Genomic DNA, 22,104 nt, shown 5'->3' with positions numbered 1-22,104 from the left:
ATATCTTCCCATTGGGCCCTGTCCATAACCCCTCCTTTGTTTGCACACATCCTCCTTTGGCCCATTTCTCTTTTTCATCCTCCCCTACCTTCCTCTTAATATAAATTGGGTCAGAGTGTACTGAGTCACTGTTATATTTAGTATTCTTCTCGCTGCTTGTTATTTGTACCATTGCTAACTGGCAGCCTGTCAGTGCTATTGTCTTTTCTTCCCCATCAATAAATGCGTTGCCCTTTGATACATATTCCTTTGATGATGTGTGCGCTGCACATTTTATTATAGCCACTGTGGTTGGTCTTAGTAATGCTTGGAGGAGGCCACTGATCAACTGTGCATGTTATATTTGTTGGCCTGTGGGTGTGAGGAATCCCCTCATGGAGAGAGAGGGAAAGAGACAACATTTTGATAAACACAGAAGGTCACTGTTAATGCCAGACCTAATTAGGGGCTGAGTTATGAAATAAAGTGCACCCACGTACTCTGATTAAGTGCAGATATATATTGCTGCCATAATTTGTCGCCGCATTGCGTGGCATAAAAGGGACAAGTGGTTTTTGTCACAGGACACCTATTCACTAACACCCCTAAAGACTGCACCTGTACATTAAAAGACATAATAAATTTGTACACATTGTATCCTTAAAACATCATTATACGAAGCACAGTCATTCAATGCGCACTATCCTTCTGCATTGGCATATACTCATTACTAAAGAACAATAAATAAACATAATATCACTACTCTTTGTCCAATCCTTTGTAGCCCCTGGCGAATGCACTGCTTTCAAAAGCATTTTAGCGCATTCCCCTTACAGTATAAATTGTTATATATCCTGCAACTCTGAAGAACCTAGAAATGAAAAACATTAATATACATACACAATATTTCTTCTAGATGCATACATAACATAGTACGTCTCCTTGCTCCATTCAATTAGGCAAAACCCTTTAAGAGCGCAATATACCCAGTGCTATTCTATATGTGCTTGTGAGGATGGTGACGTTATATGTTAGGCTGCCGTCTGTGGAGTGAGAAATGGGGAAAACAAGCCAGCTACCTAACATGACCTAATTGTGTTATCCTGGGCATTTCATTTTCATCTCAGCAACTTACATCGTTCTTAATAATGGGAACCCAGGCCACCCAGATCATTCATCTTTTAGCTCAATAGCTAATATGTTCAAATGCGCACTTCGAAAAACCAGCACTTGAAACAGGGACAATACCTATCAATGCACGGAAATAACCTGATCACTGGCAGGAGGGTCCTCTGTTCCCCCTGCTTTTTAATTAAGTAGCCTTTGCGCAATGTAATGGAATCTTTTGTCCTTTAAAATAGCAAATGTCTCCTGTTGTAAATCACTCTGGGAGATGGGGTGGGGGACCTGTGGATAGCATCACTCTGGCCCTCACAATGTCAATTGACAAGACACCAAACAGACATGTACAACACACATCTTTTCTATGACGTTCTTGCATCTGAAAATGTTGAACCAAAACTTATTAAAGAGCATATACACAAAATAACATTTCCCTTCATCAATCTTTAAATGAACCTTAAACAATAATAATTTCTAACAGTTATTCAATCCTATTTTGTTAATATACCCTTAAGAATTGGCATTTCCTTCCATTCTCCGCTGCGAAGAATACATATTTTTTTTTTATAACCAGTTCTGTTTATACCCACAGAAAACTGTTGTAGTGTGTGGTGTAGTCTTGGCGCAATGCCCAGAATCTGTGGCCAGCCCACGATCGTTATTTCAAAGCCAGTCCACAAGAGTTTTCTTTAACCCCTTAATGTATCATATAATCAAAGGCCGTGCTGGCCATTTCTCAGTAACTATTGCTTTATATTTTATTTTTTTTTCTCACTCTTTCTACTCTACAAAATTATCAGGCGTTGCCTTCCATCTATTTGTCTCCCTTCCTGTCTCATTAGTTCTATGTACCCTCTTCTTTGTTCTACATGTAATTTCAGAAATACGTTGGTAAAGGACATGAGATCTGCTCTGGACCATGAGACATGTACAAATTCCACTTTATTCTCCTTTTCACCAGGTGGAGGGGGCACATTTCACAGGGGCATTATCAATGTGGTGCGTTGTGGGCACTTGGAAAGAAATCAGGGAACGTAAATTTGACAACATCGCAACTATATTATGGAGAGAGGGGGGCTGTTCCCTTATTCTGTGTTAGTCTTAGGGCCAAAGCTTTCTGCTTAGAAGCACAGTGGGCCTCAGGACCTTAGCCCATTAAGACGCGGTATTGTATTTTATTTTTCTGTGCATAATCTTAACAGCTTATTTTTCTTTCTGCAGAAATTGAAAGGTGCATAGGCTGCGTCCTGTCCCATAGTTACAAGAGAAGCAGTATTTTGAAACATCCTGTCAAAAGTTCTATTTGGTTAACTTCCCCATTTATGAGTTTGTGCACGAGAAATTTGCAAAAGGTCTGCTCATCATGGGACAGCTCGGTGGGTTGTGCCCCTGTGGTAGAGAATACCAGTGCATAAATATGTGTTTAGCACGCACAATGTATCCTCTCTAAAAACACATTTACTTTGCACTGGTAAGGGTAAACACACTTCAGCGCGCCTCCCACTTCCTCACAGAGGAGAAGCGTGCTCACTCATGTACATTAATCTAACTGAAGGGATGTCTATCAACCCCTTACTGATGATAGAGTGGGCCTGCCCAAAATTTGTTGTGCAAGCTCAGGGTCCAAGAGCTCTGTTGCTAGAGTATTACAAAACAAACCCTATAATTAAATAAAAGCACTTCAAATAAATGCACACAATACAATAACAGATCTTCAAATTAATGCATATAATGCAATACCAACACCAACACCCTCCTTGTTGTGAGTAGGTGGGCACCTATTCACATCTGGAGACCACCCTTGGTATCCATCAGGAGGCAGTGCACCAGAACCGGCTGATCTCCGGCAACTATTTCCCCTAAACTAGTCCCACACCGTAATCTTCCATTCCCTTTAGTTTCAACATCTGTCTCAAATATAACAATTTTTTTATGTCTTACGTTCCCTGACACGGGAACTGTAAGTCCGGTCTTCTAGCTGTCATGTCATGCCATTTGTATACAAACAATATGGAGTGAAGTCCTTGGCTTAGGGCCACATTGTACACCGTGGAGTCTTTCGGGGGGGCTGGCTGACTGCTATCTAATTTATATTTACCAAGTGAATTTCCCATTGTGAAAGGTCAGTGTGCAGTGTGTTGCGTGCAAGCGCTAAACAGGGACAGGGCAGACACACCGGACAGATGGGTGGGGGCCTCGCGCCGGACAATGGACAGACACCACCACAGTGGGTTAACGTACGTGATCATACTCTTCTCAGCCACTCTCCAGCTGATGTGATAGCAGAGGGAGCCATTCGTCAGGCAAACAGACAGATCAGTTACTTCAAGTTCACCCAAGCGGTTTTAAGTGAGAATGAGAAATAGTTCTGGGTGCTAAATACTGGCGTCCCATGAACGGAAGAAAAGGTGACAGAATAGTGTCGGAAGGAAGGTTAGTAATTCCGCCTCCTTGCAGTCTTCCGTTATCCCATAAGCTGGGATAACGGCTAGGCGGAATTGGAGTCTGTCAGGCAATCCACTAGATAGTGCAGGGTGGTGAACTCTACATTCAGTGCAGGCAAACATATGAAACAAAACACATCCCTGCGCGCAGCGCTGTCAAAGAGGCTGTGTACTAAGAGTATGTGTATTGCCCTTACGCTAATCCCAAAATAGTAACGGGGGGACTTTTATTACGTCAAGAGGTCTCAGGGACAGGACGCAGAGGGTCACTTGCCCTGTATATTATTATTGAACGATGGCGTACAGGACAATTGATATGGGGCAGTCAGACAGATTAGCAGCATCAAATGTTAGTGGTGTTAGCGTCACAATACCCAAAGAAGAGATAACATCATACAGAGACTAGTAAAGCTCTGGAACCCTAACCAAACCTTGCCACTATATATAAGAGGCCTATGTAGTACACAAAAAAATGCAAGGAATTCCCATAGCAACAAACAAATCAGCAACCACGAATAAATCAACAACAACAAACAGGTCAACTACAACAAATAGGTCAACTGATACTCCCCCCCCCCCCTGTGCCTAGGAAATTCCCTAGGCACAGCTGGAGACCGCCTCAGGCGTCCAGTAGGAGGCAGCGCCCCACTGGGTACCCGGGTCCAGCGGCGCTGAGGTGAGGCAACTTGGCCCAGACCTGAGTACAGGGACCTGGAGAACTGGCGCCCTAAGAAACCGTTGCAACCAAAAGAGCGGCAGTCCAGGGACCGCCACTCCCACGATATCGTACCTGTACCAAACAGGATACGCGCTGTCAGGGGTGCAAAACCGCCACCACCTGAACCTGGGGAGCCAAACCGCCACAACTCTAAAACGAGGGGCTAACTGCTACCACCCAAAACCTGGGGAGCATAACTGCTACAACTCTAAAACGAGGAGCTACCTGCTACCACCCAAACTGGAGTACATAACTCCCAAAGGAAACTTACCGGCGTCTGTTGAGTCTGGCAAAGCGTACCGACCTCTGTTCAAGTCCACGGGAAAAATCCGTGAATGTCCTGCCCCCCCCCAACGGCCGGGGACTCTCTGCTAGCAAGACAGGGGGGTGCAGTAGGTCGCCCTCCTCGGCACGCCATCAGCCAGGTGCTGCCTGGCACCAGGGAGTCACTGCGTGCTGGGAACCTGCAGAAGGGCGCTGTCACCGGCCAGGTGGGGAGGGAATCCGGACCAGGAACTGAACGGTAGAGCAAAAATGCACATGTAAAAATTCAGGCAGAGAGCGGCAGCAATGTCAGAGATCAAGAGCTACGCACGGAACCAGAGGAGAAAGCCTGTCTGCATCCTCTAACGAGGGGCAGACACAATACAGGAACTCAGTCCACATCCGAATGATGACAGACCGCAAAGTAAATCACAAGAGCCACAAAAAGAACACAGAAGAAAGTGATAAGTACAGGCGTAATGATTGCCATTGAGGTGTCCCACAAGTCGGGGAAGCAGACCTTATATATGTCGCCCGGGCACAAGCATATTACCCTTGACATAGGAGAGAGAGAGAAAGAGAAAGGAAAAGGGAGCAGGAGCCAGAGGCAAAGCGAAGTCAACAGACGGGCAGACAGCCCCCCAGCGTTCCAAGGGAGGCGGAGGAGAGAGGAAGGCAAATGGAAATCGTCCTTCATACACACGTCTCCGAACCCTGATGGAAGCTGGAGTCCAGGCCGCCAGTCCGTGAAATCGCCAGTGGTCTGGAAGCTGCATTCTCCACCAAATGTGGAATCTGAAATAAATGCAAGAAATGAATCCGCACAAACAGTTCTCAGTCAAGGGTGAAACAAGAGCGTTTATTGGTAAAACCAACAACAGGATAACGTGCAGCACGGGGGTACCAGCCTAGATGCTGAGTGCCCAAAGATGTGACATTGGTGATAGCTTTTATAAGCCAAAACCACAAAGGATACGGCATCATCACATACGTAGCACAAATTAAGCATAGTTCATTTGACCAATTTGCAAGGGCCTAGATAGTTATATACCATTTAAGGTCCGAAAAGTACTGTTGCAGACTGCGTGACCTAGGTCTGCTTCTGGGACTTTCCACTGTAATGTAAGATATAGGTCTGGTGCTTTTTCAGTTAATAGTTGCAACATAATAGAATGTCCCAGACATATTACAAAATGTGCTATGCTGAAATGTCTGTGTCTACATGAGCATCTTCTGTATTATTCTTGATCGAACCGTGTGTTACAAAAGCTGTGTCTCTGAAGCGAATGGTAAAGTACAGGCATTTTGTGCACTGCTCTCCATGTCAACTTAGCAGGGCCTAGAAGCTTACAGCATTTGGTATCATACAAAAAAGATGGCTTCTACAGAAGCAGATTGGAAACTGGAAGATATATGGAGGTGAGAAAAAACAGGAATAAAACTCAGCATGACTTTAAGAGCTCCTGCGAGAATCCTAGAAACAAAAGTGCGTCAATTTGAGGCAAAGAGATATGTTTTAAATTGCACATTTAAACCACTGTTTGATGTAAATAATGTAGTTGAAACTATATGTACCTTTACACCTATGCTGCCCTTGTCTAGAAGACATTCTTGTGTGTTCCTTGTCATTATGTTAAGCCATGTCAAGTGTATGATGTGTATTGTGGCAATGGGGAAACCCACAAGCAATATGTGATATACTGAGGTGGTGTGACAATCAGCTTCATGCTTCTATATGTAACCGAGGGGAAAACACTGCTGCTGGGCCTTGTAAGAACTGCAACCCAAGAGTACTGTATGACAGTGACTAGTCATGGTACACATAACAGCCCTGGAAAAATGAGCTCCCAGGCATATTTGACCAGCACTGCTCATACAGTGGGAATCAGTGTTTCAGGTAAGGAACACCTTAACAGGCTGCTTGCCACATTGAAAACTTTATTCATACCACCATCTCTGGATATTTGAACAGCACTCAGTAGTCAAGAAACTCACATGCTTATTGGAAATCCTCTAGCAGAGGATTGCAGCACCTCTACAAATCATTCTGTCTTCCAGAAAATTACACAGTATTTGCTGCTATGACACTTTAACATCAGCAATTTGCTTGGATTTAATTTTCTACCATAAAGATTTTAAAGGGCGAATAACCGGAAAACAACTAAAAACGGAAAAACAATATCAGCTACTGCTTCTATTGTGAGACAAACATTTGGCGCATTCATGATTTGTGACTGCAAATATATTTTTTTATATATTCCTAAGGCAGAATGTGAAGTATTGGACTATATTGGGAGCACCTTTTGGGAATTTTCTGTGAAAAAAAAATTCTTTTGAAAATCGTGTTGCAAAAGAAACATTTGGTTCATCTTTTCTCCAAATGTTCTAAGGAATGGGCGCTCAGTAAAAATGATTTTCTTCATGGCTGCATTAATTAAACCGTGTGTGATGTGAAAAGAAAACATGCAATGAGGACCTAACCCTTTAAAATGTAAGTCAGTAATACTGAAATCGGTTTTCATTGTGATATGCTGTCTTTCTGGTTGCATAACATGATGTTGTTAAATATTGATCTGTTTTTCCTTGGATGCCAACTGTCCTGTTGAAACCCCTACTGATATGAGGAGGCGCTGCCACACAATGGGACGCCGGGTGACTGTATGGGGGCCACCGCATACCCTTGATTACACCACTGGCATACCACTTTTGTTTCTCTCCCTCTTTCTACCATCAGTTAATATCCAACTGGAGGAGTTGGCCCTGTTCTCTCCTGCCCGGGGAACTGATGCAAATGCTTGTTGACTGGTTCGACCCTTATTTGTATTGTATTGTATATAATCTTGTATAGCGCACTCTCACCCTACGGGTATCCTGGCGCTTGACAAAAACAGTTGATGAAATTGAGCTGAGAGGAATAGGCAACGACGTAGGCAATCAGGCTACTGGAAAGAGCCAGGTCTTAAGACTCTTTCTAAATTCCATTAAAGAATCTAGCTGCCTGATCCTCGGAGGGAGCTCGTTCCATAGCCGAGCACCTACCACACTAAATGCCCTCCCCCCCAGCCTGACACGTTTGAATCTGGGTTGTGACAGCAAATTAGCGTTGGAGGAACGCAGCTGTCTCGGGGGGAGATAGCGTGAAAATCTCTCCTGCAGGGGAATTGGACCCCTCCCATGTGCTGCTTTGTGAATCAGACAGAGAGATTTAAAGAGGATCCTTTCTCTGACTGGCAGCCAGTGGAGCTCGCGCAGCGCCTGAGTGGAAGAGGCGTCGCGTCTGCGGTTTAGCGCCAACTTTGCTGCAGCCGACTGTACTCTCTGTAATCCCAGCAGAATATACTGGGGGGCACCCAGATACAGAGAGTTACAGTAGTCCATTCTGCTGAGTACTGTGCTCCTTACAATCAGAGCACGCATATCCCCTGGCAAGAATGGAAGAATCCTACGGAGTACCCGTATTAGTCCGAAGCACACACTGGCTGTCTTGTTCGCCTGCGAGTTCATTGTCGAACAAGACGCCAAGATTACGAATGGTATTTGCTGGAACCAGTGGGGCCTCATCTGGAGCAAGCCTAAACTCCGACTGCAGACGGTGGATCTGATTTAGCAGTGAGTAGAACAACACCTCGGTCTTGTCACCGTTGAACTGCAGGGAGTTACGTTGCAGCCAATCTGTTGTCAGGCTCATGCAGTTTTGAAATTGCTCCAGAGACACCCCCTGTTTTCCCTCCATCGAAAATACCAGTTGTGTGTCATCTGCGTAGTTTACCAGCTCAACCCCAGACGCTTTGATAATTGCAAACAATGGTTGCAGGTAAATATTAAAGAGAATGGGGCTGATGCTGGAACCCTGTGGTACTCCACAGGCTACGTGGGATTTCTCAGAGGTAAACGACCCCAGTGTCACCACCTGCTGCCTCCCTGTCAGATAAGAGCGGAGCCACTGCAGTGCCCGGCCCTTTATACACAGATCCTCCAGTCTTGCCAACAAGACAGTGTGACTCACTGTGTCGAATGCGGCTGACATATCCAGGAGCACTAAAACCGCAGTGCTCCCGGTGTCAGCCCGCATTCGCATGTTGTCCAGCATCGTGACCAGGGCCGACTCCGTCCCGTGACCAGGGCGAAAACCAAACTGGTCCTTGTCTAGTAGCTGATACTCTTCAAGAAATTCCGAAAGAGATCTACTCACGACCCTTTCCAAGATCTTGATTGGGAAGGGAAGGAGGGAGATGGGCCGAAAGTTAGCCGGATTAGTTGGGTCCAAAGAGGGCTTTTTAATAAGAGGAGACACCACAGCCTGCTTCCAGCTTTCTGGAACCGACCCTACTTCCAACGATTGGTTGCAGATCTGACGCAACCAGGGAAAGGTGAAATGACCATAGGTCTTCCACACTTTCTGGGGGAGAGGGTCAAGGGGTGAGCCGGAGGAGATGCCACTGACCCAGGAGTCGAAAGTAGAGGCCGACATAACAGAAAAGGAGACCAAGGAGTGTTGGTGGTCCAGGGTCCCCTTAGATGTCTTGTTACCAGGGTTCTGGGTCGTCACCTCGTTGTCCTTAAAGCGGACGACAATCTTGGCCACTTTGTCTTTAAAATGAGTGGCAATCTCATCGCACAGATTTTGTGAAGCTTCGACTCTATTCTCCAGACAGGATGGGGCAGAGATGGTTCTAGCAATTCTAAAGAGCTCCGTAATTTTGTTTGGGGCTTGCAAGATGGATTGAGCATAGAAATTAGCCTTGCTTTCCAAAATGCACGACTTGTACCTCCTCAAAGTTATCTTAAAGGTGGCCCTATCCTTATCCAGATAGCTCTTCCTCCATGTTCTTTCTGCCTTCCTACATTGAAGTCTGAGTTGCCTCAGATCTTCTGTGTACCAAGGCGCTGAGATTTTATTTCTAATTTGGAGTCTTTTTATGGGGAGCACTTCATCTAATGCAGCTGTGATGTACTTCTGGTAGGTGTTATAATTCTCCTCCACTGTACATAGGCTCTGAAAAAGGCTCACCGAGGGCGTTAGCAGGAGAGCGCCTGTCCTTGCTAATTTGGACCAATTTCTCCCTTTTCTGTACTGCACAACGGTGTTGGATAGGGCGGTGGGAAGAACTGACCGTACTGTAAAAAGTATTAGGTAGTGGTCCGTCCATATTTGGGGGTAGATGTTTAGGAGTTCTACCCTTGAATCATTTGCAAATAAAAGGTCGAGGATATGTCCTCTCTGATGAGTCGGGGAGGTAACTAGTTGTTGTAGACCGAGAGATTGGCAGGTGTCTGTCAGATCTCTCAGCTGATTTTTTGAGCTACCATTCTCCCACCAATTAAAATCTCCCAAGACAGTGCTAAGGTGTAATCATTGGCTAATTGCTGTTCGGTTGTCATGTGATAAAGGAATTCCACCTTCTCTTGACTGACTTGACCTGACGAGCCAAATCTAATTGACTAACATAGCAGAGGGAATTGAGCCAATCTGACACCAGTGGGCCATCAGACAGGATCCACTTTCTCCAGATTCTTTTTTTTTTTTTTTTTTTTCTTTTTCAAAAATTTTTATTAAAACAATAAATCAGTTACAAGCATGGGCCTACAACCACCAGGGCCGGCCGCTAGACTCAGAAAGGATCGTACATTAGTTAAAGCAGTAGGCGACACCTGGGGCCCAGCCCCGTAAATGGCTCAGGATAGCTCGAGAGAAGCAGGAGACATACATTTAACATAAATAACAACAAAAAACAAAAGGCGAGGCATACGGGCAAAAAGCGTGGGTCAGGCTACATCCGGGGGACTTTTACTCCAAACCTTCAATTAGCTATCAACAGGAGGGAGTACTGAAAGATCGGGGGGGGGTAACGGGAAAGGAACATCTATATTCGATTATTACAATCAGTTGCAAGGAACCATCCAGGGTCAGGGGGACAAGGCAATATCGGTGTCCACTAGGGGGGGCGTACAGATACCCCCACGATACACGTTCCATTGCCCCCAAATTCTACCCCATGCCCCGGGTTTACCGCGGGCCACATATACAGTCTTCTCCCTGAACATACACCAGTCCATGTTTTCCTTCCATACTGACACGGTGGGTGGCCGCTGGGAGCCCCAAAGCTGCGCTATATCCCTCTTAGCAATCATGTAGCCCAGGGCCGCCCACCGAGTCTGCGCCGCGTTATAGTCTATGGGCTCCCACACATTCAAGACACAGCGACGCACCTCCGGCAGCAGCGCCACCCCGGTGACTTGTCCCATGACCCCATGAACCCGACGCCAGTATTCCGCCACCTCCCGGCACTCCCAAAGGATATGGAGAAAGGTGGCACTGAGCCCACACCCCCGCTTGCAGAGCCCATCTTCCGAGAATCCCATCGAGACCAGACGGGGGCCCGTCACATACACCCGGTGGAGAATCTTTAACTGGACCAGGCGGAGACGGGCTGGAATGGCGACTTCCTTGGGGGACGATAGTGCGGACTGCCAGTCCTCGTCGTCTAATTCCACCCCGTCCCCCGTCCACGTCTCCCGAAGGCGCACCAATAGGTCAGCCCGATTATTAATGAGTTTTTTATAGATTAAGGAGATAGTACTGTCGGGAACATGACCATCAAGTATGCGGTCCTCGAGGGGCGAAGAGGCCGGGATCTTGGTCCCCTCTCCAAAGACAGAGAGCAGGGCATGCCGAACCTGGGCGTATCGGAAGAACTCCTTTTCCGTGAGTTCGTATTCGCTCTGGAGCGCCGCGAAGGTCTTAACCGCGCCCTTCATCCATAAGTCTCCCACTCTACTGATGCCAATCGTGTCCCAACGGTCAAACCCCTTCGTTGTCCAGAGGCTTCCCAGTCGGTTGGAGGCAAATAAAGGAGTAGCGCATGTTAGTCGCTCACTCCAGCCCATGGCTACATTGGCCGCCTTCCAAATCCGTACCGCGATCTTAGTGGGGCCCGTCAGGGTCCGTCCAGCCGAGCGGGAGTAAAGCGCCCTGTTATAGTTACCGCCGGGAAGCAGGAATTTATCCATCTCATACGCCGGGTTCAAGCCAGGCGCATACGTGGCATGGTTAATGGCTGATAGCTGTGAGGCCCAATAATACCTGCGAATGTCGGGAAGCGCGATGCCCCCGTCGTACCAGGGGAGAGTGAGTTTGGCCAGGGCGATACGCGCCCGTCCGTCCCACACCAGTCTCCTCTGCAGGCTCTCTACTTCCCGAAAGTAGGCCACTGGAATGATGTCGAAGGAGTTCTGAAGTGCATAGAGGAACCTGGGAAGGGACATCATTTTAAACAATGCGGCCCGACCCAGTGGGGACAGGGGCAGCCTACACCACCGAGCCGTGTCTTCCCTCAAACGCCGAAGTGGAAGCAGGAGATTGTGCTCATAGCGAGCTACCGGGTCCAACGAGATGTGTATCCCCAGGTATTTAAAGCCGGACAGAGATATTTGGATCGGAAGCCGAGGCGGCAGGAGAGGGGGGCCACCGGAGATAGGATAGACACAGGATTTAGACCAGTTAATCGTGAGACCCGAATTTCTCCCGTAGGAAGTCAGAACATCGAAGAGAACGTTAAGCGACTGCCGCGGTGAGGTAAGATACAGGAGGATATCGTCAGCATATAACGAGACCCGATCCTCAAAGCCCGGGGCCCACCGGATCCCCCTGATCGAGGGCTCCCAGCGGAGCCAAGCGGCGAGTGGCTCCAGGGCGAGAGCAAAGAGCAGAGGGGACAACGGGCACCCCTGCCTCGTACCCCTACCGAGAGCGAAGGGCCGAGAGACCCGCCCATTTACCACCACCTGAGCCATGGGTCCCGTGTAGAGAAGCTTCACCCAGCCAAGAAATCCCTCCCCAAAGCCGAATTTGGTCAAGACAGCCCAGAGGAATGGCCACTCGATGGTGTCAAAGGCCATCGTGGCATCTAAAGAAACCAGCACAGCCGGTTCGGAGAGGTACTCTGCCCTGGCGAGGGCGCCATGGAGACGCCGCAAGTTGAGGGCAGTGTTGCGATGTGGGATGAAGCCGCATTGATCAGGATGAATCAGATCGCAGATGACGCTCAACAAACGATTGGCAAGGACTTTAGCCAGGATTTTAGGCTCTGCATTTAGCAGTGAGATAGGCCTGTAAGAGGCACAGCGGTCCCGTGGCTTACCTTCCTTGGGGATCACGACTATCGTGGCCAGTCGCTGGTCGACCGGAAGGGAACCGGCCTCAAGGGACTCCTGAAACATACGACGGAGGAAGGGCGCTAGTTTATCCGGGCGCAACTTATATAATTCGATAGGTAGACCGTTGGGACCCATGGCCTTGCCCGAGCGAAGGGACCGAATCGCAGTCGCGATTTCATCTACCGACAAGGGAGCGTCCAGCTGCTCACGGTCCTCGGCAGAAAGGCCAGGCAAAGCAATGTCCCTCAGGAGAAGGCGAGAATCTTCCTCATCCCTATCAGTCACCGGGGAGTACACAGTCCGGAGGTGGTCGGCAAAACATTCCACAATCTCACCAGGCTCAGTCACACACACTCCATCCGAGACACGCAACTCCGGGACCACACGATTCACTCTCTCCTTCTTGTCCAGCCACGCAATCAGCTTTCCCGCCTTGTCCCCGGCATCATACAACCGACCCTGCTGCTCCCTATACATAGTTTTGGCAGCGTCGGTGACAAGAGATCTGTATTCAAACTGTTTCAGGCTGAGGGCATGGAGCCCGTCCGGAGTGACACCCGCCTCCAAGGCCGACTCCAGCCCCGAGATGTCAGTCTCCAGCGTCACCACCGCCTCACTCCTGAGCTTCTTAGCCACCACTATCTGGGAGAGGGCGTGTCCGCGGATTACGGTTTTAAAGGCTTCCCACAGGGACATTGCAGACAACACAGACCCCTCGTTTTCAAGAAAGTATTGGTCCATAGCCTTAACCAGACTCTCGCGGGTCGTAGGGTCTCGCAGGTACCACGGGTTAATGGGAGCGGTCCGCCCTGCAGACCGCGACTCGGTGTCAAAGAGAAGCCACAGCGGGGAATGATCGGAGATACCCCTCGCCAGGTGCCTGACCTCTCGAATTCGACCCGTCTGCGCCGCGGGCATAAGGAAATAGTCTAACCTAGAAAGACTCCCATGTGCCCCAGAGTGAAAGGTGTATTGACATTGGGTCGGATGCATTAATCGCCAACTATCCACCAGGCCGAAGGTCTCCAACAGACCACCTAGCCAAGCCTGGGCAGCGGGGAGGGCCCTGGGTGGGTGACGATCCAGGTCACCCGAAACCACCGAGTTAAAATCCCCGCCCATAAGCAAAAGGCCATCCGGAAGTTCAAGCAGCATTCGACCCAAGTCCGCGAAGGTGGAGTTCTGGAGGCCCGGTGGGACGTAAATTGAGACCAGGGCAAGGGGATGCCCCTCCCACCTCCCAGTCAGACAAACATAACGCCCTCTGTCATCTGAGACCACCCTCGTGATCTCCAACGGAAGTGAGGATCGCAGGAGAATGCCCACCCCCCTGGAGCCAGTTGTGAAACCAGAGTGAGCCACGAGGCGGTATCCCCCCCTGTTCATTGCATGGCAGACATTGCCAACCAAATGCGTCTCCTGGATAAACACCACATCAGGAGTCAGACGACGCAAATACTGCAGAACTACACCCCGTTTGATACGGTCCCCCAACCCATTGACGTTCCATGACATCAGCTTCAACCCGTCCCCCCCCATCCCCTCCAATAGATCAGAGGTCCCCCCGCAAGTAGCACAAGTCCCAAAGGTGGCAGAAAATCAATACCTCGCCCTGCAAACAAAAACCACACTACAAAACAACCCCTCCTTCCCCCCCACCCCCCCCAACACCCAACTCCCCCCACCCTGCACCCCTGCGGGCCAAAAAACCCCCCCAAATTGCAGTGTGCCTGTCGCCCAACTAACCCCAGTCTACAAAAAGACCCCGGAGGAGGAAAGGGACCCGTCCCCGCCCGCCCCCCATACAGGTACTAGCAAAACACACTGAACCAAAGAAGTACAACCCAGCTGAGCAGTGCAAATTGGCAAAATCAAGGACCAAGAGTCACTCCAAAGGGGACCCGTCACCGCTGGCACCTGCAGAGGGCCCGGGACGGCCACCTCTGTCCGGCAGCGAGTCCAACCAGTCACTCACGGCCACAGGAGAGTCAAAGAAGGCAGTCCGATCCTCATGTTCCACTCGGAGTTTGGCAGGGTAGAGCATAGAGTACTTTAGGCCCAGCTCACGAAGACGACGTTTCACCCCCTGGAATCCCATCCGCTGTTTCTGGACAAGTTGAGTAAAGTCCGGATAAAAGTTAATGGATGAGTTCTCATGTCGAACCGGGCCATGGACCCGCGAGGCCTGCAGAATCGCATCCCGGTCTCTGTAGTAAAACAGTTTGGCCACGATAGGCCTCGGGGGGGCCCCCGGCCGTGGCCGCCCGCCCGGAACTCGATGAGCCCGTTCAACGGCAAAAAATTTACTCAAGCCCGCAGGGGTCAGCTGTTGGAGGATGAGTTCCTCGACCAGGAGGTCAACCGGGCGGTCGTCGGAGGACTCCGGTACGCCGATGACACGGATGTTGTTGCGTCGGGCCCGTCCCTCGAAGTCCTCCAGCCGCCGGGCCATCTGCTCATTGACCACCTTGATGTCGCCAAGCGCGGCCTGCAGGTCCGACACATCCGCACCCAGGGTGGAGGTCCGCGCATCGAGAGTTTGAACCCTCTCGTTTGTTTTGGAGAGGTCCGCCCGTATTAAGGTGACATCAATCGCCACCGTATCGATCTTGCGGGCCAGGGCCTCGTATTGCGTGGCGATGGTCTCCCTGATGCCATCAATGGCGCCCATGACGTCCTGTAGGGAAAGTTCCGAAGAGACGGATGTGCCGCCACCGGCGACGTCTGAGGGGGGACCGGCCGTTCCAGGAGAGCCTCTGCCCTGAGTGTAGCGGTCCATGTTGTTGGTCTGGACCGATCCTCCACGGAGGGAGGATTTAGTCTTGCGCCCCTCGGGGCCCCCCTTGCCCCCCATGCGGCCACGGACTCCGAGGGGGACCGCCGATCAAAAGTAGTTGGGATACCGGCCCTGGAAACCAGCGCCTCACCCAAGGCCACAATATGGCGGTGCGGGGGGACCCAAGGCGATAGGCACTCTAGTGGCAGGTGGTGACAAAGCTTCGTGCAGAGGTCAGGGAAAAACCCCGCCACCTCAATCGCTCCACCGGCCAGCCCCCTGAGGTCTGAAAGTGAAACCGAAAGTGGCCGATCGGCCCCTGGCACCGCGCCGCAGCCGTTGTTGTTCAACTGCGACACGGCCCCACGGCCCACCTTCGCCCCGGGCACCTCCGTCGGGTGGGTCCCAAAAGTTCAAACAACGATAACTCAGGATTCCCGGGTCCGATTAAATTTCTGAAAAGAGATACGTGCTCAGCCGGTCGTCATCTCCCAGATTCCATAAACCAAATCAGGATATTGTCAGGATAAATTCCGAGGAGCAGCGAGGGTCCGGGGAGCCCTGTGCTCACGCGACCATCTTGGATGCGCGCTAGGCTCCTCCTCCTTTCTCCAGATTCTTATTTCTTCTTAACACAATCAGGAAGAAACTCTTGAACTCAAGATTCATATCCAGGACTGAACTGGGTCTGCAATCGCTTTTAACTGCCTTCTCCAGATTCATGACTGACCGGCATTTGGCAATTAATAATTCCAAGTCGTATGTCATGCAAGTGGGGCAATTGGGGAAAAAGAACTTCCAGTTTAGTGTAAGTGATTCCAAGATCACCCGTACAAATGTATTTTCCTATTTAGGGGTCCTCTTTGATGACCAGCTCAAATGGGGCCCCCTATCACAGAAAAAAGGGGATCTGGCCAGGGTTAATTCAGCATTTTTTAATTTTGCATCTAAAATAGGGAAGAAACCAACAGGAGCTATGCTGCAAGTGTATCAGGCCAAAAGCCTGGCCATAACTTCTTATGGCAGTGAAATTTGGGGATACACTGTTGCAGAAACCTTACAGATAGCGGAAAATGGTTTTTTGAAATGCTTACTATGTGTTCCCCGTGGCACATCTAATTTAGCGGTCCACGAGGAACAGGGGGTTCCCTATTTAAGTGACGCACTTGCTTTGCGACCCCTGATATTTGGCTAAAATGTTGGTTAAATAAAGATCTTTCTCTCACCCACCTGATCCTAAGGGAATGCATGTCTCTTGACAACTCGGCTCGTATTCTGTGGCTGAGATATATTAAAAAAAGCTTTGATGGGTTAGGGCTGGGGGACCTATTTGCCAACCCTGATGTTATTACAAAGAAGGATGTGGATTCGACCAAATTAGCCTTTTTGTCACTAAGGAATATGGAAAGGGAAGCCAAGGAGGTGTTGAAATCTAGCGTGCGGACGTATATAATGCTTAAAACAACCGTCATAACGGAACCCTGCCTCATGGGTCCTTTGTCCACACATGAGAAATTTCTGTTAACCAGATTGCGGTTGAACCTTTTTCACCTTTTGCTCGCCAGACCCAAGGGTTTTAATAGAGGTCAAGAGCTAGCGCCCTGTGGGTGCGACGGACAGTCTCCGCAGGATACGCTGCACTTCCTGTTTTTATGTAAATTATATGAAATTCCTCGTAAACGCTTTCTGGTTCCTATTTTAAAAAGAATGAATTTTAGACAGGCTCGTCCGGCACTTGTGTACCTGCAATTATTAAAAGAGGAATGTATATTTTTTATAGTAGGATTTTTACAAGCCACTGTTAAATCTAGGAGTTATATGGATGTGTAAAGAGTGTTTCCTCAGGCTTTTTTATTTATTTCATGTAATTTCAAATGCTGTATTGGTTGTTATCTTAACTTATGTATTTTTATTGAAATTGATTTTATGTCAATGCAACTTTTATGGTTTGAAAGCAAAAACTGAATAAAGTTTTTTCTGATTCTGACTCAAGATTCTTATTCAGTTCATCATATGATGATGATAGATCGGTCCCAAATAAAATCAAACTCCGGCTTCCCTTGACTTCAAAGTGACTTCAAATGCCATGACTTACTTTAGGACGTTCCTTACATCTTTCCAGAATGGTATTAATATGGGGCAGTCAGGCTACAAACAAATGCTTATCGTGGCCTACCGGCCACCCACACCTCCTGCAGCTTGGGATTTCTTGCAGAATTCTGGCCTGTTTTAGAGGCGTCCGGTAGGCTCTTTAAATAGTGAAAAAAATGATTCCTGTTTAATGGTGGCGGTTTTACAATTGAATAAAGTAAACTCAAAGATACTTGCCATAATGCCTCTTTCACAAGCTCTGGCAAGTCTTTGTCCCTATATCTGACCACTCTGTGTTAACTTTGCTTTTCCAAGTTCGACCAAATTAGCTAAAATTTAAACTACTAGCTCAGGCCAAAGAATCGAGAGACAAAAGAGGGAGGACCCTCACAAGTACAGCTCTGTTATTGGACCAAGATATCTCTTGTTTGTGTCCACACACATCTGTACATATGTGCATGCAATGGTGGCCATCTTGGGATGCTTTTTAAAATTTTTCTTTATGACAAAAAACTTTCAAAATGGTCACCCATTGGTAGTCCACGTGGACTAAGATGCCATGCAAATGGCAGAAGTGAGCATTCTGGCAGCACTGTGCAGCTGTGCTGCCAGAATGAACTTTTAAAAAATGGACCACGACGAGGAGGGTAGGGGGAGAGCATCTGGTGATGGAAAGAGAAAGACAGAGAATACTGGAGGTAGGGAAGTAGAGACGGACAAACACGAGAAAGAGATGTGCTTCCATAGATACTAAAAGTGAAATACAATAGGGACCTGAGAAATAGAAAACAAGTTCCCTCACATTTCCAACAGTGGTAGATACAACTCATCCAATCACAAACAATGGTAAAGCAGAAATTCACCAGGTGCAGGGCAGTGACAAGAATAGAGAGGCAAGCCCTTCGAATAAGCAGCAGGGAAGTGAGATAGAGAAGAAAGTCAACCAAACATGACAAGGGCCTAACACAAAGCACACTTTAAACTAAATGATTTGTTGAGTACAGGATAAGGTATCTGTGACGTACAGTTAAAGCTATTTGTAGCAATACTGTAAAAAGCATAAAAATATCAAACAAGGAACCAGGTTCATTCTTTTGTTTGTGGATCTCATTATCCTAAATCAATAAAGAGCTGAGCCAAGCTACCAGTCCCAGAACTCAAAGCAAGAAACATCTGGGACCCTGACTAACTCGCACGTGGCATGCTGCTCAAAAATATCATTGGCCCTATGTTTGAATTAATATACATTTCACTGATGATGTTCCTTTTCGCAGTATGGCGACTAAAGAAGCAGTACCTCGCCTGCCGCTAAAGATGGTCCTTGGCTACCCTTTGATGCACTACTTTGCTGAAAACTATGCCCAGGTGGAGAAATTCCAGGCCCGGCCAGATGACCTTCTGATCTGTACCTACACTAAGTCAGGTGAGTCTAGCTTGTCTTTTTCTGGCTCCCGCTAGCCATGGGGCATGAGGAACACCGATCAGGTCCCACCTCTTTAGTGTACCTTCTCCGATGTCCCTCGAGCTCAGTGAGAGAAATCAACTCAATTACCCGGGACTTTATCCTGTCTGGTGAGATTCCCTCCTACCGTGTAACTTCTATAAACAGGGGAGATATACTTTATGCCGGCTGACAAGAGAGTTTGGTCCGGGAGAAAATAGGAGGCACCTTGACATCCACACTCACTACCTTATATTTCCAATTAGGTTATTTCAGTCTACAAAGGTAAAACTACTTAAGGTTGCTTCTTACTAATCCAAAGTCACTCTTCACCACTCGAGAAGGCACTTGTCCATCTCTATGTAAACTGCTACTCTTCTGGGGTCACTCAGGATCTCCCACGTCTACCTAGCTCGAGGCTCCTCTGAGGTAACCCTGCCTCAGGGAGCCCCGCCCCTTCCTACCAGAGCCTCATGAAACAAGCTTACCTCCTCTGAAGTCCTCATAACATAGATGACAAAGTGCTCACTATCCCTGGGGGTTACCTCATGAGCATCTATGCCTCAAGTATGGTTTTTAACACAATTGTGGTGGCTTCTTGCAGGTACCACCTTGGTCAGCGAGGTCATTGAGATGCTGTACTGGGATGGTGACACTGAGAAGTGTAGACGGGACATTATTATCAACCGAGTGCCCTTCATCGATCTCGCCGTCCCTGGGATGGAGAAGGGTAAACCATGTTTATTGGGGTTTCAAGAGTCTCACCAGGGGGTACACTGTGGGATAGTGTGTAGGCTTGTGGTGGATAGTGCTGTGCGCTCTACGCAGGGGATAGTGTGGGAAAGTTACATATGGGAATGGTGGCTGTGTGGTATGGCCAGGGCCGGCTTTAGCGCTGGTGGCGCCCGTTGCGACAATCACTTTAGGCGCCCCCACGTCCCATGACCACCTCCTCTGATTCTCTCCTTACCACCTGCAAAAGTGCCCCCATCTCTCCTATCATACGATATTGCTAAACACAACTCCCCCCTGAGGTCACAGCGCCCCCCTCAACAGGTCTGCGCCCCGTGCGGCCGCACCAGTCTCACTGCCCTAAAGCCGGCCCTGGTTATGGCGTTGAGTTGCTGACTGTGAAGCATAAGGTATGGAATGGTTATGAGCTAATGTTGTTAGGACAACTTATCACCTGATACCGTGTGACCCATTTGCGACACAACTGTCCCTGCACCAACATCAGGAGGTCACAACCTTGCATCCGCAGTTCACAATTTCGTGCTAATAAAAAGGAATAAGGCACTTGCCTTCACTACAGTTACTGTGTAGTCTGTTAGATTAGCCCCTACCCTGAAGGACTGTTACTCACCAGCGTCACACTACATGTGCTCAATGACCAGGCTGATAAAAGGGAACGGGGCACATGTAACCTGAGTGTCCGTGTTATCCTTCTAAGCAGCGGGGCCGCCACTACACAGAAAAGAACGGCGTAGATATGTGGATGTGGAGAGATGGTGTTGTGCGATATCTCACAATGGAGATTTTGAAAAATAGGTCAAATTGGACGGTTGCCATTTATTCATGTACACTGTTATTCTATTATTTCATCCCCTAACATCCCCCAGGGGTGGAGCGCGCGGCACGGACACCATCTCCTCGGATTCTGAAGAGTCATCTTCCTGTTCAGCTACTTCCTCAATCATTTTGGAAGGAAAACTGCAAGGTCAGTGGGTGTTCCTATGTTGGCCACTAGATGTCACGGCTTCCGGCACATGTGTTCCCTTACTGGTGGCTTTTTACATCCTTCTTCGAATAAACCACCCTAGGTCGCTCACTGAGCTGAAAATGTTTCTAGGCACTAACATACAGGACCACAGACTTATAGGTAGCCAGGAACCAGCGCAGTGTTACTCAAAGAATGCTCTCTAGTGAACTCACTGATAAACGTCATTCTGACTTATGTAAATTGACTTTAATCACATTCCTATTCATGCTAGGTAAGGAAGGAAATAGCTTTTCTACAATGCTGCATACCATGAAGTGTCTTAAAGTGCTGACAATGTTCAACCTACAAAATGGGAGCTAATTAAGTTATTTTTATGGTCTGGCTTGACAGCACAGCTGTGCCAAACAATTCTTGTGAGAATCAACAGGAGAGGGGCTTTGAGAGCTAGGAGTATATTATTTGATTGGACAGAAGTTGTGTGCTTTCACAAAAAAAGTGCTTCCCCTCCACACATTTGTGATAATTTTGTTTATTTATCCAGCTGGCTGAGCTCGAACTCTCAGGGCACACACAGGACATTGTCATGCTATTAAAGTGTCTTCGATAACTAGATAAGTTATGGTGTTTTTCTCTGGCAGCAGCATACATGGGAGGATGGCAGTCCTTAAATGACATAGATTTTAGGTCTTGCTTGTCAGTTCAACTGTCACCTGGCCTTTTAACTTACCCCAAAATAATTATATTGCTCTTCGCTTCCACACAAATACATTTCCAAGCTATCTAATTGTAATGCTTCACTTTATGGATCAGATTACCATACAACATTCCTTTAAAGTTAGACCTATTGACTTTCTCAAAGCTTATTGCTTATGGGTATGGTACAGACAGAAGTGCCTGCCCCACACCCCTGGTCTAAGACGCTGATTAGAGATCTCAACTCCCAGGGAGTAGGTGGAACAAGACTATGGATGTCATTTCAAGTTTAGCAAGAAAGCAGAATCAACATAAATCGTCTTTCTCCTTGCATGTCATATTTGTGATTCCTCCACCAAATTTAGAGGTGGGGGGACATAAGGCTTTCATTGTCTGGTCCTCAACAGGCTCTGACTTGGGTATCCTGCTGCAGGCAGCTAATCTGCCATAGGGCCGTCAGCGTAGGAATTTTGGAAGGCCCATCCACGGTGAGATATGAGGCTATCAAGCCCAGGAGACAAAACAATGTCCCCCACGCACAGAAAGAAAACTATTTGTGTGGCGCGGAAACCAACTTTTTTTGTTTTTGCAGAAACCACCTCAATCGCTCCCCCACTCACTTTTCGGGTTGGTTTCTGCAAAACAAAAATAGTACCAACTGGCTGCCATGACCTGTTGATGGGGGGGTGGGACCATCAG

General features: G+C 48.2%; 1 protein-coding gene across 8 annotated transcripts in view; it reads left to right on the top strand.

Moving 5' to 3' along the window:
• The window catches only part of LOC146811885 (sulfotransferase 1B1-like), a 445,124-nt gene that overhangs the window by 287,812 nt on the left and 135,208 nt on the right, over positions 1 to 22,104 (top strand). For 7 of the 8 annotated variants that reach the window (XM_085618842.1, XM_085618847.1, XM_085618840.1 and 4 more), the window contains 3 exons: positions 18,826 to 18,974; positions 19,597 to 19,722; positions 20,612 to 20,709. In XM_085618842.1, coding sequence (XP_085474968.1) covers positions 18,827 to 18,974; positions 19,597 to 19,722; positions 20,612 to 20,709 — 372 coding nt within the window. In that variant the 5' untranslated portion in view covers position 18,826. The remainder of the gene's footprint in view (positions 1 to 18,825; positions 18,975 to 19,596; positions 19,723 to 20,611; positions 20,710 to 22,104) is intronic. The other variant, XM_085618846.1, reaches the window with a different exon arrangement.

The sequence above is a fragment of the Triturus cristatus genome, chromosome 7 (assembly GCF_964204655.1).
Source record: "Triturus cristatus chromosome 7, aTriCri1.1, whole genome shotgun sequence".
In the NCBI taxonomy this organism is placed as follows: domain Eukaryota; kingdom Metazoa; phylum Chordata; class Amphibia; order Caudata; family Salamandridae; genus Triturus; species Triturus cristatus.
Note: the sequence above shows the minus strand (reverse complement) of the source record. Positions and strands in the feature narration are given on the sequence as shown.